This window comes from Lissotriton vulgaris, chromosome 6 (genome assembly GCF_964263255.1).
Source record: "Lissotriton vulgaris chromosome 6, aLisVul1.2, whole genome shotgun sequence".
NCBI lineage: Eukaryota > Metazoa > Chordata > Amphibia > Caudata > Salamandridae > Lissotriton > Lissotriton vulgaris.
In genome coordinates this window covers 137,420,813-137,436,892 of record NC_141694.1, presented here as the reverse complement: position 1 = coordinate 137,436,892, position 16,080 = coordinate 137,420,813, and the positions used below count along the sequence as shown (strand labels likewise).

The 16,080-nt window shown below is 52.4% G+C and overlaps 3 protein-coding genes across 4 annotated transcripts in view; 2 read left to right on the top strand and 1 right to left on the bottom strand.

The window, feature by feature from the left end:
• Positions 1-16,080, top strand: part of LOC147706908 (mechanosensitive cation channel TMEM63A-like) — a 926,114-nt gene that overhangs the window by 270,095 nt on the left and 639,939 nt on the right. The gene's annotated exons all lie outside the window — the stretch shown is intronic.
• LOC147706910 (mechanosensitive cation channel TMEM63A-like) overlaps positions 1-16,080 on the top strand; it is a 403,911-nt gene that overhangs the window by 270,048 nt on the left and 117,783 nt on the right. The gene's annotated exons all lie outside the window — the stretch shown is intronic.
• On the bottom strand, positions 1,107-15,587 carry LOC147706911 (uncharacterized). Its single transcript, XM_086925087.1, has 2 exons — positions 15,044-15,587; positions 1,107-1,747 (listed from the first exon to the last, which is right to left on the bottom strand). Exons 1-2 carry the CDS (start codon positions 15,585-15,587, stop codon positions 1,107-1,109), a joined length of 1,185 nt encoding a protein of 394 aa, XP_086781213.1.

The following is a 16,080-nucleotide window of genomic DNA, read 5'->3' as shown; positions in this document are numbered from 1 at the left end:
GATGGATTTAACCCATATCTCTTGACTGGGAGTGAATGTTTTGATTCTTTTCTGCATTCCATCCATCAATCGTTTGTCTTTTAAATCCTTAGCACCACCAACTCCGATCCCCTGCAACGCAAGTATCAGTCTCATATCTTCGTTTTCTTTGTGTTAATTACTGTCTGCACCTGTTGACTGGACAAGGTCCTGTTTCTATCCACTGGGTCTGGAGGCATCTCGGGCAGAGTGCAAGGGGGCAATGAGATGTTGAGATGGGAGAGTACCACTTTTAGATAGCTAAGGTTGCAACTCTTCTGCTCTGAAGCATGCCTGTTAGATGCTAGTTTAGGACTTCTTTTAGGGCTCAGAGATCGCAAAGAGCCTCTTGGAATTCCCTGACACTCACCATTGCAGCAAGGACCACCCTAACCAAAATGGTGATGTTTCTCTATCATTTTGCTAATCTGCCACTGATTTTCCCCAGAAGCACCCTGTTAAATTACCACTTTTGGAATATAGGGAGATGCAGACTTGCACTGGGGAATCTGAAACGTCCAGTTGGCCTTGGGGTCCTGGGAGTTCCAGAAGTTGAGCTGTGTTACACGCAGCTAAGACCCAGTGGATTGCTGGGTGACTGGGAAGGCAAAACATACATTAACTCATTGGGGCACACCAGTAGGCGAGCCCCGGGTGACATGCTTCCTACCCCCCCTCCCCTGGTGCCCCAAACTTCCCCGGGGGGCGAGCCTCCCGCTGGTCGGCCACCCCCCCAAATCTCCATTGGGGCACACCAGTAGGTGAGGGGGGGGAAGCACTGACACGGACAACCAAATTGTGGGAAAAAGGCCGCTTTTATTGGAATCAGGTGCACTTATAACATTTCCCACCTGGCCTGTGCCGAACAAAACTACTGCTCACTAAATAACAACTTTCTGACAACCCCGCACCCCCACCCCTAAAGTTTAACCCCAACATTGCACTGTAATACCACACATCCGCTCAGCAACCTACCCCTCTACTGAATGCCACAGTGACCTCCATGACCTCACCCCCGTCTACCATACAGTCCCAGGCCTCCCGCAAAACCACCCTATCTCCTTAGGAAAGCGCCACTCGAAAGTCGTTTACGAGTTTCGACCCCCCCAGGACTTCTGCCTCCTGGGATACCTGAGCACCCCCAAAGCCCCATCCAACGCCTCCTTCAGCTGAATTATGTACAGCTCCATGCCATACCTGGACAGGTGAACCCCATCCTCCTGGAAAAAATAAATTGCGCCATAGCGCAACTCCGGGTGCTCCATCCTCCCCACCCCCTCTCTGGCACAGAATTCCCGCATCTCCCGATTGATCTTCCTCTGTGCCCTGTCTATGGCTCCTGGGCGCTCCGCCCCCCTCCAAACCCGCCTGGGAATAAACTCAGACCAGATAATATGGCAGCCCGCCCATTGCTTCTTAATTTCCCTCAGGTCCCTCTTCATCTGCTTGAGCAGCGCCAACCCCTTGCACTGCACCAAATCGTTCTCGCCCAGATGAATCACCACCACATCCGGGCACACTCCCCCTCTCACCACCGTGTTCAACAAGGGCAATAACTCATGCCAACGCCTACCCCCTTTTCCCCTCCAATGACAACGGTACAACCCCGCATCCAATCCCAAATTGAGTGTCCGATGCCTGTCCCACTCCGCCTGTTCTGCCCTCTTGATGAAAGAATGTCCCACAATATATACATTCAGAACAGCCACTTCCGGCCCCGCCACAGCAACTGTAAAGACACACATATCCGAATCGGGCAACACTGTTATAACAACAACCCCTCAGCCTCCCTCAACCGCACATACGTCCAGTAACAATCCGACTTCCACCGCCCCAGCCTCTGTATCTCTTCCTTACCCCAACCCCTCCGTGCTGCCTCCGTCGCCGCCCCGATCCGAAAGGAATGCGTCCCGAAAGCCATAGGGTCCTCACCCATATACTGCAGGGCGTGCCGCAGAACCCACAAAGCCTGAGACGCCGTCACTCCGTCACCCCCACCCCGTCCAAAAACCTCCCCCTCCTTCTCGCCACCGCCTGCCATCAACCTCCTGCCCCACGCCGCCGGGCACACCCCCTCCCTTCCGCCTGGTCCCAGTACCACCCAGGTCCCGGCACACCATTTGCCTTCCCAATACAGACCGAATCCGCCGCCGCCCGCCGCATCCGAGTACATGGTGACGTCCCACTCCCAGTCCTCCGCCGGCGCCATAGGTACACCATTGAACCGTTCCAAGAACGCCCGCCACATGCGCAGATCCTCCTTCATTCCCGCAGAAAGGCGCACATGGTGATGAGGCAAAGGCAATCCGGACAACGCCAAAACCAGACGCCGGCAAAACGTTCAGCCCGCCCGCACCACGCGGCAGGCAAAATTCAAATGCACCAACAACACCTGCACCTCCCGGACCGTCACTTTCCTCCTAGACAACACTCCATCCACCAAAACCAGCATTGCAGACCTCTTGTCTTCCGGTAGGCGTGCTTCCATGGCGACCGAGTCGAGCTCGATACCGAGAAAGGACAACACTGTACTGGGACCGTGTAGGAGAGTAGGGTCTGCTATCCTATGGTCACCCCAATTTTTGCTTTTTGCTTCACTGGTTTTCGACTAACTGAGGCTGTGGGCCTGCTAATCAGACCCCCAGCCTGCTGTTCTCTCTCTAAATTTATAATACATGTGCTATAGGTACATACCACAATTGGAAATGGACTCCTTGTCAGCCCCTGTACCATGCACTATAGGTGCTCAGGGCATAGGTGCCACCAAGGCCTACCAGGGGCTGAAGCATAGCTTTTGCCACCCCTGGCTGGTTCTTAAATTGACACAACTGGCTGATCACTCAGCTGGGGCAAGTGGGTGTAATCACCCCTTGCTTAGATATAGTATACCTATATCTAAACCTATATCTGGATACATATATAGCCTGTAAGCCACTCCTATGGAAGGCCTCATCAATCCTGGAGGCAGAGTGCGTGGTTTTATGTGAGATGGTGCTCTGGCATGAGCTGAGCCTGTCTGCAGCTGTCGGGAACAACTCCCTAAGCTGATCCGGGATAATGCCATACCATATACTCTTAAGCGCCTTATAATCCTCGCGGTTATATAGCAACTTTGGTTTGGCTTTATCAAAACATGTCGTGTAAGGTGTCATACGAATTGGAATACTTCCCCCTCGCCAGTTCTGGCGACGGGGGTAGCATTCCACCCTTCTAGAGGGAGAAGACATGTTACTTTACTGAAACGCGGTTGATTTAAAATGAGCCTCAGATCCACAAAATGGATGCCCCTGCCACAGACACGGGTCTGGCCTCCTGCTGCTGACCGAAACCCGGCAGAGGTGGCCTGGACAAAGAGTTTCCTGTCACAGGGCGGTGTCAAACCACCCCAGACAGGAGATAGTGGATTGGAGTAGGGAGGTTTCAAAGAAACCAGACACTGCCTGGGGAGCACAAGGCTGCCCCTTGCAGGATCCGGCCAAACCGGTTCTGGGGCCTCCCAGCCCCTGTCCCAGCGCGGCCAGGATCAAAGGAGAGGGGTGTAACCACCCCCTTCCTGGGTCCCACCCATAGGAGGGGACCTAGCAGGATGTCCAACCCCCCAGATTCGAATAAGAGGGGGAGCAGTCCCAACGGACCTCAGATCATCCTGAAGAAACATAAGAAACGAAATCTGGACCCTTCGACTTTCTACACGACGTGAGAAGACTGAAGAATCTCCCTTGTGGTCAAAGAGTGACCACCCTGTGCAAACAGGCACCATCCAGCCCTCGACCCTTGCTTTGTTGCAGTTCCCGCCGGAACTCGAGCGACAGAGATCGACGAGATCAAGCTTGCCTGCCTTCTACCTGCCCGATCCACAGTCCTTGCAGAGCTGAGACCCGTGGAGGCGACCGGAAGCGTGGGGCACGCCATCTTGAAAAGGCCACGAGACGCTGACCGTGCAGCCCACGAGTGATCCTCGAAGCTGTGCACCGGGGTTTGAGAAGCCCCAGCCCCGAGCTCCACTTGCACCAAAGCTCACCCCTCCACACTCGACGAGTGCTGCGTGGGGCCCTTCTGCTTGTGTGCGCTCGACGCGTTGGCCCGGTCACTTGCCAGCTGGCTTGTGGCCCCTGTGCCGACGAAACTTGAAATACGACTTGCTTTTCTGGTTGCTCCAGATCTGCACCAGCTCCTGTGAAAAGGAGCACCCACTCTGACCCTCCTGGTTCGAGTGATAAGCAATCTCCCGGTTCCGCGTGGATTGCTTTTGCCAAGTGCTGTTTGCTGTAATCTTGAAGCCGACGGTGCTGACGGCGAGAGCCTACGTGGGACAGATCGTGACCTGCTCCTGGACGTCGCAGATGCCCCAGAGCCCACGTGACAGCGGAGAGAAGCCTATCGACAACCGCCTGATTGCGCCCGACATTGCCTGGTTCCGTCCTGGTTCCACCCTGGTCACTGCTGAGTGACCCAGACTCTGTCCCCTCTGCTTTCAGGTACTTTTCTACTTCGATCCACCCTTGGATCGCACCGGACACTTCTGCTTCACAGCGCCTGCAGCTGCAACAGCTTCAAGCACCAAGAACCTGCGTGACAGAACCCGACGCCACTTCGACCCTGTGCACCCACGGCCTGTGGGTGAGGTAACATTGCAACGCCGGTGTCTATACACTGGTACACACCTCTAGGGTCTGTGTCTAAAGTTTTATGTTCCTAGGTTCAGCGGAAGTATCTTTTAATTCACTTTAACTGACTTTTACGCACCATTGACAGTGCATTGGTGCCCGCCGCACTTTCCGTGCTGCACCCGTCTCCTGTGGGCTACTCCCGACTTCATCATTGCTAGTCCTGACTGCTCCCAGCGAATCTCTAGGCCCTAGGCCTAACCATTGTTCGATAAGTGTTACTTATACCATTTTTTTAGTATATGGTCTGAGTGGCCACCCGCCCTCATCCATAATTGTGCAACTTTATATGTGTAACAGTGCTTTTGATTTAACGCTTGTGCCCCTTTCCTCATAAAGAGTACTGGGGAGTAATTTAGAAATAAATACATATATTTTTATAATATATACTTGTGTGGTGTCCTTTCATTTGATTACAGGATTGTATGTGGTAAAACAGCTCGCTTAACACGACCTCTTAAGTTAAGCCTTTAAGGCTGCTTAGTCCATGCTACCACTAGGATAGCTTGTCTAACAAGGTTGACTTACAACCTGACATCTTTGGGGTTTGTTTGGACTGATACCCAGTGGTTCCAGAATTGGAAACACTACATATCAGGCCAACTTCTCACATTGGTGTGCAGCGGTGCGGATTTGAGCTTGCTGTTTGTTTTACCATTGCAATCTTTATCAAATTGAAAGATCACATCAAGTACCTCTAGGTACATATAAATCAAAAGCTTAGCATATTAAGTTCTACTGAACTTAGTAGTTGTAGATTAAAGGGATTAGCACACCCTGACTACAACTCACTAGCAAGGTACAGTAGGAAACCACTTAGTGTAGGTAAGTGCACCACTTACACCTCACTAGCAGTCATGTCTGATACAGGTAGAGCTTCAGGCTCTGCTCCTGTAATAGTTGATCCTATAGGGACAACATCCAGATATGACAACCTTAGCCACAAAGACCTGAGTGCCTTGTGCACAGTCAGGGGGCTAAAAAAGGGCAGAGGCCCTACCATTCCTTCCCTAGTAGCTCTCCTAGAAAAGGATGATCTAGATAAGGTGAGTCAGGCTCCCTTAGATTCAGGTGAAGGGATAAACTCCCCTGAGAATGAGAATCTTCCAGAAGAAGAAGAGGAGGAGGAAGAGGAAGAGGAAGGCTCTGATGTAGAAGAGCCTGAAGATCAGGATCAGGAGGAAAACCAGGTACAGGTTGCCAGGCTTAACCAGGCCAACTTGGACCTACATGGGAATGGAGAGGGCCAGCACCACTCCAGATCTCATAACCAAATTCTCCCAGGTAACAGGAGGGTGAGATCTCTATCAAGGGATTCTCATCTTTCTAGTGCCTCAAGAGAATCTCAAAGAGGAATGACTTCCTCCCAGAGAAAAGAGCATAGGGCCAGGATGAGGGCTGTCCAACTCCAAATAGAAAGAGAAGAGGTAGCCTTGGCTCAAGCTAAACTTGCTTTAGCAAGAGAAAGAAAATTGTGTGGCTTAGATGCCACTGGTGGCAGCAAAGTTCCTAAAGAAAAAGACAGGGCCTATGACAATAGAAACCTGACAAAAATTGTGCCCCCCTACAAGGAAGGGGATGATATCCACAAATGGATGACTGCTCTTGAGAGGGCCTGCATGGTACAGCAGGTCCCTGAGGATCAGTGGGCAGCAATTTTATGGTACTCCTTTTCTGAGAAAGGGAGGGACAGGCTCCTCACTGTTAGACCTGAGGATGCCAAAAACTACTCTGTTCTGAAGAGTGCTCTTATTGAAGGGTTTGGCCTAACCACTGAGCAATACAGGTTGTTGTTCAGAGACACCCAAAAAGCACAGACTCAGGACTGGACTGATTTTGTAGATTGTGCCACTAAGGCTCTGGAGGGTTGGCTGCAGGGAAGTAAAGTTTCAGACTATACAGGATTGTACAATCTTATGATGAGAGAGCAGATCCTTAATAACTGTCAGAACCAGCTGTTGCATCAATACCTTGTTGACTCTGATTTGACCTCTCCCCAAGAATTGGGAAAGAAGGCAGACAAATGGGTCAGAACAAGGATTAAGCAGAAAAACCAGAACCAAGGTGACCAGAAGAAAACAGACCAGAAGGGTGGGAATCAGAAAGATAAAGAAAAGGACCAGAAGTCTTCAGGCCCCCAAACTAGCAATAAGGAGGGGGGTTCCCAAAATGGAAACAAGAAAAAGAAGAATGATGGCCCAAAGAAACCTTGGTGTAATACCTGCAAATCAGTTTCACACTGGGGCAGTGAATGCACTAAGAAAAATCCAGTCCCCACCACTGCAGCTCCTAAAGCAACTGCACCCCCTAGTACAGTCAGCAGTGGTGGTACACAGCCAAAGGGTTTAGTAGGGTTGACCCTGGGTACTGAGGTGGAATCTGGCCTAGTCAGAATCCCCACACAGGCAGTTCTCCTATATGATGTGGACTTATCTTTGCCCACTGCAGTAAGCCCCAGTAACCTGGGCAAATATAGGCAGACTCCCTTAATTAATGAGAAACTGGCTCAGGCCTACAGGGACACTTGTGCCAGTGTCACAATGGTGACACCTGGCTTTGTGGACCCTGGACAGATTGTACTAGGTGAAAGTTACCTAGTGACCAATGCAAGCAACTCCACTACTTCCCATAGTGTGGCTGTTGTGAACTTCTCCTGGGGAGGGGTAGATGGCCTAAAGAAAGTTGTTGTGAGTGCAGACCTCCCAGTAGACTGTCTGTTAGGCAATGATCTTGAAAGCTCAGTTTGGTCAGAAGTGGAGTACAGGACTCATGCAGAAATGCTAGGGATTTCAGCTCATGTCCTTGCAGTGACAAGGTCTCAGGCTAAGAAGTGCCTTCCTGAACCAGTGGTGGATCTTGAAACAATAGACCAACCACAACCCAAGAGAAGGAGCAAGAGGGTTAAGGCTGTGCCTTCCCACTTGCCCCAGGTTGAGGATCAGGTTTCACAGGAAACTGATTCTGCAGTCCAAGAGGAGACTGTCTCAGAGGAGCTTGAACCTGATCAGGTTGAGTTTCTGGGGACAGGGGGACCCTCAAGGGCAGACCTGGGGCAGGCCCAATTAGATTGCCCTTCACTTGAACCCCTCAGACAGCAAGCTGCTGCTGAGGCTGCAGGGAATGCTCAAGGTACCCATAGAGTGTATTGGGATGAAGGGCTCCTTTATTCAGAGGCTAGAGACCCCAAGCCTGGCACAACCAGGAGGTTGGTTATACCTTTGAAGTTTAGGGGCTTCCTTCTTACCTTGGCCCATGATATTCCCCTTGCAGGACACTTAGGCCAGAATAAGACTTGGGACAGGCTTGTTCCACACTTTCACTGGCCTCACATGTCAGAAAATGTCAAGGAGTTTTGTCGCTCCTGTGTCACTTGCCAAGCCAGTGGTAAGTCAGGTGGCACAACAAAGGCCCCCCTGATACCACTACCTGTGGTGGGGGTACCCTTTGAAAGAGTTGGAATAGACATTGTGGGTCCCATGGATCCTCAAACAGCATCTGGGCACAGATTTATACTGGTGGTAGTGGATCATGCCACCAGGTATCCAGAAGCAATTCCCCTGAGGACCACCACAGCTCCTGTGGTGGCAAAAGCCCTCATTGCAGTTTTCTCAAGAGTGGGCTTTCCAAAGGAGGTTCTTTCAGACAGAGGTACCAACTTTATGTCTGGATACTTAAAAGCAATGTGGAAAGAGTGTGGAGTAAACTATAAGTTTACCACACCCTACCATCCACAGTGCAATGGGCTTGTGGAAAGGTTCAACAAGACCCTAAAGGGAATGATAAAAGGGTTACCAGAGAAGCTTAGGCGGAAATGGGACATCCTTTTACCCTGCTTGCTCTTTGCTTACAGAGAGGTCCCACAGAAGGGGGTTGGCTACAGCCCTTTTGAACTTTTGTTTGGCCACCCTGTAAGGGGTCCACTGAGTTTAGTGAAGGAAGGATGGGAGTTACCTCTCAAAAAGCCTAAACTAGACATTGTGGACTATGTACTTGGTCTCCGCTCCAGGATGGCTGAATACATGGAGAGAGCATCCAAAAACCTTGAGGCAAGTCAGGAATTACAGAAAGCCTGGCATGACCAAAAGGCTGTTCTGGTTGAGTACCAGCCAGGGCAGAAGGTGTGGGTGTTGGACCCAGTGGGGCCAGCAGCTCTCCAGGACAAATGGACTGGACCCTACCCTATCATTGAGAAAAAGGGAGAAGTCACCTATGTGGTTGACTTTGGCACCCCTAGGAGCCCCCACAGGGTGCTCCATGTCAATCGTTTGAAAGCATTTGTTGACAGGGAGGACATGAGTCTCCTCATGGCCACAGATGGGGAACAGGAGGAAGAGAGTGACCCTCTCCCAGACCTGCTTTCCCAGAACCCTGATGATGGTTCAGTTGATGGAGTAGCCTTGGCAGGCAGCCTCACTGAGCAGCAACAGGTGGACTGCAGACAGGTGTTGCAGGCCCACAGACATTTGTTTTCACTCACACCCAGTCAGACTAACTGGTGCACCCATGAGGTGGATACTGGTGACAATCTGCCTGTGAAGAATAAGATCTACAGGCAACCTGACCATGTCAGGGATTGTATAAAGGCTGAGGTGCAAAAGATGTTGGAGCTTGGAGTGATTGAGCCATCAGAGAGCCCAAGGGCTAGCCCAGTGGTCCTTGTGCCAAAACCTCATACCAAAGATGGGAAGAGAGAAATGAGGTTTTGTGTGGACTACAGAGGTCTCAATGCTGTCACTAGGACAGATGCTCATCCCATTCCAAGAGCAGATGAGCTCATTGATAAATTGGCTTCTGCCAAGTTTCTGAGCACATTTGATTTGACAGCTGGCTACTGGCAAATCAGACTAGCTGAAGAGTCAAAAGCCAAAACAGCATTCTCTACCCCTAGTGGACATTATCAGTTTGTGGTGATGCCCTTTGGTTTGAAGAATGCACCTGCCACCTTCCAAAGGTTGGTGAATCAAGTCCTTGCTGGGCTGGATGACTTTTGTGCAGCATATCTAGATGATATTGCTGTCTTTAGCTCCACCTGGGAGGATCACCTGATCCACCTGAAGAAGGTTCTGGAGGCCCTGCAAAAGGCAGGCCTGACTATCAAGGCTACTAAGTGCCAGATAGGGCAGAGCAAGGTTGTGTACTTGGGCCACCTAGTAGGTGGGGGTCAAGTTCAACCACTGGAGAGCAAGATCCAGACCATACAGGACTGGGCTCCTCCAACTACCCAGACACAAGTCAGAGCCTTCTTGGGCCTGACTGGGTATTACAGAAAATTTGTAAAGAACTATGGGTCCATTGTGACACCATTGAATGACTTGACATCCAAGAAGATGCCCAAAAAGGTTCAGTGGACAGTTAGCTGTCAAAAGGCATTTGATGACCTGAAGAAGGCCATGTGCTCTGCACCTATTCTGAAGAGTCCTGACTACTCCAAACAGTTCATTGTACAGACAGATGCTTCTGAGTTGGGGGTGGGAGCTGTGCTTTCACAACTTAATCAAGATGGTCAAGACCAGCCATTGCTTTTATTAGCAGAAGGCTGACCCCCAGGGAGAAACGTTGGTCAGCTATTGAGAGGGAGGCCTTTGCTGTGGTTTGGGCCCTGAAGAAGTGAGGCCATACTTGTTTGGTACTCACTTCCTAATTCAGACAGACCATAAGCCCCTCTTGTGGCTAAATCAGATGAAGGGTGAAAATCCCAAACTGCTCAGGTGGTCCATTTCCCTACAGGGGATGGACTTTACAGTGGAGCACCGCCCAGGGACTGACCATGGTAATGCAGATGGTCTCTCCAGGTACTTCCACTTAGAACATGAAGACTTATCTGGTCAAGGTTAAGTTTAATGTCCCTGCGTTTGGGGGGGGGGGGTGGTTATGTAGGAGAGTAGGGTCTGCTATCCTATGGTCACCCCAATTTTTGCTTTTTGCTTCACTGGTTTTCGACTAACTGAGGCTGTGGGCCTGCTAATCAGACCCCCAGCCTGCTGTTCTCTCTCTAAATTTATAATACATGTGCTATAGGTACATACCACAATTGGAAATGGACTCCTTGTCAGCCCCTGTACCATGCACTATAGGTGCTCAGGGCATAGGTGCCACCAAGGCCTACCAGGGGCTGAAGCATAGCTTTTGCCACCCCTGGCTGGTTCTTAAATTGACACAACTGGCTGATCACTCAGCTGGGGCAAGTGGGTGTAATCACCCCTTTCTTAGATATAGTATACCTATATCTAAACCTATATCTGGATACATATATAGCCTGTAAGCCACTCCTATGGAAGGCCTCATCAATCCTGGAGGCAGAGTGCGTGGTTTTATGTGAGATGGTGCTCTGGCATGAGCTGAGCCTGTCTGCAGCTGTCGGGAACAACTCCCTAAGCTGATCCGGGATAATGCCATACCATATACTCTTAAGCGCCTTATAATCCTCGCGGTTATATAGCAACTTTGGTTTGGCTTTATCAAAACATGTCGTGTAAGGTGTCATACGAATTGGAATACTACCCCCTCGCCAGTTCTGGCGACAGGGGTAGCATTCCACCCTTCTAGAGGGAGAAGACATGTTACTTTACTGAAACGCGGTTGATTTAAAATGAGCCTCAGATCCACAAAATGGATGCCCCTGCCACAGACACGGGTCTGGCCTCCTGCTGCTGACCGAAACCCGGCTGAGGTGGCCTGGACAAAGAGTTTCATGTCACAGGGCGGTGTCAAACCACCCCAGACAGGAGATAGTGGATTGGAGTAGGGAGGTTTCAAAGAAACCAGACACTGCCTGGGGAGCACAAGGCTGCCCCTTGCAGGATCCGGCCAAACCGGTTCTGGGGCCTCCCAGCCCCTGTCCCAGCGCGGCCAGGATCAAAGGAGAGGGGTGTAACCACCCCCTTCCTGGGTCCCACCCATAGGAGGGGACCTAGCAGGATGTCCAACCCCCCAGATTCGAATAAGAGGGGGAGCAGTCCCAACGGACCTCAGATCATCCTGAAGAAACATAAGAAACGAAATCTGGACCCTTCGACTTTCTACACGACGTGAGAAGACTGAAGAATCTCCCTTGTGGTCAAGGAGTGACCACCCTGTGCAAACAGGCACCATCCAGCCCTCGACCCTTGCTTTGTTGCAGTTCCCGCCGGAACTCGAGCGACAGAGATCGACGAGATCAAGCTTGCCTGTCTTCTACCTGCCCGATCCACAGTCCCTGCAGAGCTGAGACCCGTGGAGGCGACCGGAAGCGTGGGGCACGCCATCTTGAAAAGGCCACGAGACGCTGACCGTGCAGCCCACGAGTGATCCTCGAAGCTGTGCACCGGGGTTTGAGAAGCCCCAGCCCCGAGCTCCACTTGCACCAAAGCTCACCCCTCCACACTCGACGAGTGCTGCGTGGGGCCCTTCTGCTTGTGTGCGCTCGACGCGTTGGCCCGGTCACTTGCCAGCTGGCTTGTGGCCCCTGTGCCGACGAAACTTGAAATACGACTTGCTTTTCTGGTTGCTCCAGATCTGCACCAGCTCCTGTGAAAAGGAGCACCCACTCTGACCCTCCTGGTTCGAGTGATAAGCAATCTCCTGGTTCCGCGTGGATTGCTTTTGCCAAGTGCTGTTTGCTGCAATCTTGAAGCCGACGGTGCTGAGACAGATCGTGACCTGCTCCTGGACGTCGCAGATGCCCCAGAGCCCACGTGACAGCGGAGAGAAGCCTATCGACAACCGCCTGATTGCGCCCGACATTGCCTGGTTCCGTCCTGGTTCCACCCTGGTCACTGCTGAGTGACCCAGACTCTGTCCCCTCTGCTTTCAGGTACTTTTCTACTTCGATCCACCCTTGGATCGCACCGGACACTTCTGCTTCACAGCGCCTGCAGCTGCAACAGCTTCAAGCACCAAGAACCTGCGTGACAGAACCCGACGCCACTTCGACCCTGTGCACCCACGGCCTGTGGGTGAGGTAACATTGCAACGCCGGTGTCTATACACTGGTACACACCTCTAGGGTCTGTCTAAAGTTTTATGTTCCTAGGTTCAGCGGAAGTATCTTTTAATTCACTTTAACTGACTTTTACGCACCATTGACAGTGCATTGGTGCGCGCCGCACTTTCCGTGCTGCACCCGTCTCCTGTGGGCTACTCCCGACTTCATCATTGCTAGTCCTGACTGCTCCCAGCGAATCTCTAGGCCCTAGGCCTAACCATTGTTCGATAAGTGTTACTTATACCATTTTTTTAGTATATGGTCTGAGTGGCCACCCGCCCTCATCCATAATTGTGCAACTTTATATGTGTAACAGTGCTTTTGATTTAACGCTTGTGCCCCTTTCCTCATAAAGAGTACTGGGGAGTAATTTAGAAATAAATACATATATTTTTATAATATATACTTGTGTGGTGTCCTTTCATTTGATTACAGGATTGTATGTGGTAAAACAGCTCGCTTAACACGACCTCTTAAGTTAAGCCTTTAAGGCTGCTTAGTCCATGCTACCACTAGGATAGCTTGTCTAACAAGGTTGACTTACAACCTGACATCTTTGGGGTTTGTTTGGACTGATACCCAGTGGTTCCAGAATTGGAAACACTACATATCAGGCCAACTTCTCACAGACCGCACGTCTTCTCTGGCGCCAGGGGAACCCCAAATTCCCCCATCAACCCAGCCAAACCATCCAGCTGCCGCTGACAGTCCTCCGCACCGGGCCGCCCCACCAGGAAAAAGTCATAGATAGATAGTGCGTCACTGACTCTGAGCCTGTGCCCCTGGAAAAAACCCACTGTAGGAATGAGCTGAAATGCTCAAACAGCGCGCATGAAATGGAGCACCCCATCGGCAGCGCCTTATCCACAAAGATGAGACCTTGAAACTGGATCCCCAGCAACTGGTGATCCGCCGGGTGCACCGGAAGGAGTCGGAAAGCCGACTTGATATCACATTTCGCAATCAGCGCGCCCCGACCCGCCGCCGCGACGAGCCTCCGTGCCACGTCCACCGGCGAGTAGGTCACCGACGCCAAATCCGACGCAATGTAGGCATTGACCGACTCCCCCTCCGGCCAAGACAAGTGCTGTATCAGTCGGAACTGCCCCTCCTCCTTCTTGGGCACCACCCCGATGGGGGAAATGATTAAGCCCGGCAACGGCGGCGCCGTGAAAGGGCCCGCCATCCTACCTTCTCTGACCTCTTTGAAAAGCTTCTCACGCACAATGCCCTTGTGCGTGTTCACCGACTTCAGATTGTCCGCCCAGCGAGCAATCCGAGGGCCCTCGTAACCCAGCCTGAATCCCTCCCGGAAACCCCAACGCAACACTGCAGCATCCTCCGCCCGCGGATACGCCGCCAACCAGGGCTCCATCCGCTCGATCTTAACCGGCGTACAAGCCTTTTCCCAGGGCCCCGGCTCCCCCCCCTCTGCCCCCTCCCCTTCCCCTGCCCGGTCCCCCTCTGGCTGGGGTCCCTCCCTGCACGGGCTGCTGCCCCGGCGGGTCCCTGGGCCCCCAGCAACGCAGCACTGGATGACTCCGTCCGCACGACGAGCACTCGTGCCGGAAACGGCATGCCGCCCTCCCGCAGGCTCCTCTATTGAAGTCCCAGCAGGCCCCGACTGCCGCCTGGCTACCAGAGTCTCCCTGTCCCACCCCCCCACGGGTGGGGCGGGCCGCAAAGGGGGGCGACACCAGTGGCAAACCGCTCGCCGTGTAAATGGTGCGGCCAAACTTGGCCCCTCCCATCGTTTGCTGGTACAGGTCAGAATCCAGCTCCGCCATTGCACTTCCGGGTCCGCCGCCATGCGCGCCCGGAATTCCTCGTCGTAGTGGGACCTCGCGTCCCGCCGTAGGTCACCTGTGCCCTCCTTACCATATCCATGTATTTGAAAAGCGCGACGCACCGGTCCGGGAACTTCTCGCAATACACGCGCGCATATATGAGGAAAGCCGCTGACCAGTTGTCTAGCGTCAAGGGAGCCTTTGGGCCCCTAGCTAACTCTTGCTCCTCTTCCTATGACCTTTCCTTGGACGTCAACTCCCTGTGCAGGAGCTTCAGGATGTCAACGTATTCCCCTTTCCAGATCATTTCCTTTGTCGCCGCCTAAAGACGGGCCCCCAGCGGCTTGGTCAGCCCCATGTATGGTAATTTCCGCACTGAAACCACACAACTCTCCTCCCCCCCGCCGTCTCCTTCTCACACACCGCCGTTGCCCCGACGCCCGCGCTCGACCCCTCCCCGCCCTGCGCCGCGCCGTCCGTGCCAACGCCCGCGTCCTGCACGTACCGACCCTGCACCAGCCGCCACCCATCCTCCCCTTCACCCCCCGTCCCCACTGAAATCTGCACACAACGCCGTTTGCCACTCCCCGCGCCATCATCTGTCTTACCTGGCGTCAAGGTCGGCATCCTTGCTGGATCCCGACGCCTAACCAGTGGAGCTGAGGGGGCCGTCACCCTGGGCGCTTCTTGCCTTGCTGGCACATGCAAAACACTGTCAACAACATTACAAACCCCCTCGTCCTCCCGAAGCTCTCCTTCCTCCTCCGACTCTCCAATAGCCGGCTCCACACCACCCCGGCCCCCCACTTGGGGTTCCAGCCGGCTCAAACCCGCTCTTTCCCGACACACCCGCATCAAATCCATCATGTCCACACTCGCCCTCCCATCCTCCGCACTCCCATTCAGATCAGAAATAATCTCATCCATCCTCGCTCCCCTACCCCCGGCGGCCGTAAAGACCCTTCGGGGAGGGGCCGGCCGAGACGCATCCCACCTCCAGTCGCCGTGTTCATGATGTAGGTCCCTCGCTGGAGCTCGGCCGCCTGCACCAAACAGAGCTGGCCCATCCACTCGGTGGGTGGGAGCCGCATGCTGCTCCCCCGAGCGCCTCGCAAACAGCTCCTGCCAAGGAAAAAAGGTGGAGTCCAGCATTTGATTTGATTTTGATTTGATTTTCAATTTGTATAGCGCGCGAATGCCAAAAGGCGTCTTGGCGCTGAGATTCCCACTGACTCCTAAGTATGTAGTTAGGGCTGTTTAGCAAAAAGCCATGTTTTGACTCCCTTTCTGAAGGTTTTCAGAGATGGACTGTTTTTCAATTCCAGCGGTAATTGGTTCCACATTTTTGCCGTCTGTACTAGGAAGCTTCTGCCTCCCCAGTTTGTTCTTCTGTATCTGGGAACTTTTATGAGTTTCCTTTGTCCGGATCTCAGAAGTCTATTTGGCTCATACAGTTGTAGGTGTGTTTTTAGAAATTTTGATCCCGTTCCATTTATTGCTTTGTATGCCAAGCATAATGACTTAAATTCTATCCTACTTGCAATTGGGAGCCAATGCAAGCTCTTAAATTTGTGGCTTACTCTTTCGAACTTTGGAATTTCCAATATCAGCCTCGCTGCTGCATTCTGCAGGCGTTGTAGTTTAA

Coding starts and splice junctions, on each gene's coding strand:
- LOC147706911 (XM_086925087.1), bottom strand. CDS start 15,587: ATGCTGGACTCCACCTTTTTTCCTTGGCAGGAGCTGTTTGCGAGGCGC. Junction 1,748..15,043: donor GATGCCGACCTTGACGCCAG/GTAAGACAGATG, acceptor GTGTCTTTACAG/TTGCTGTGGCGGGGCCGGAA.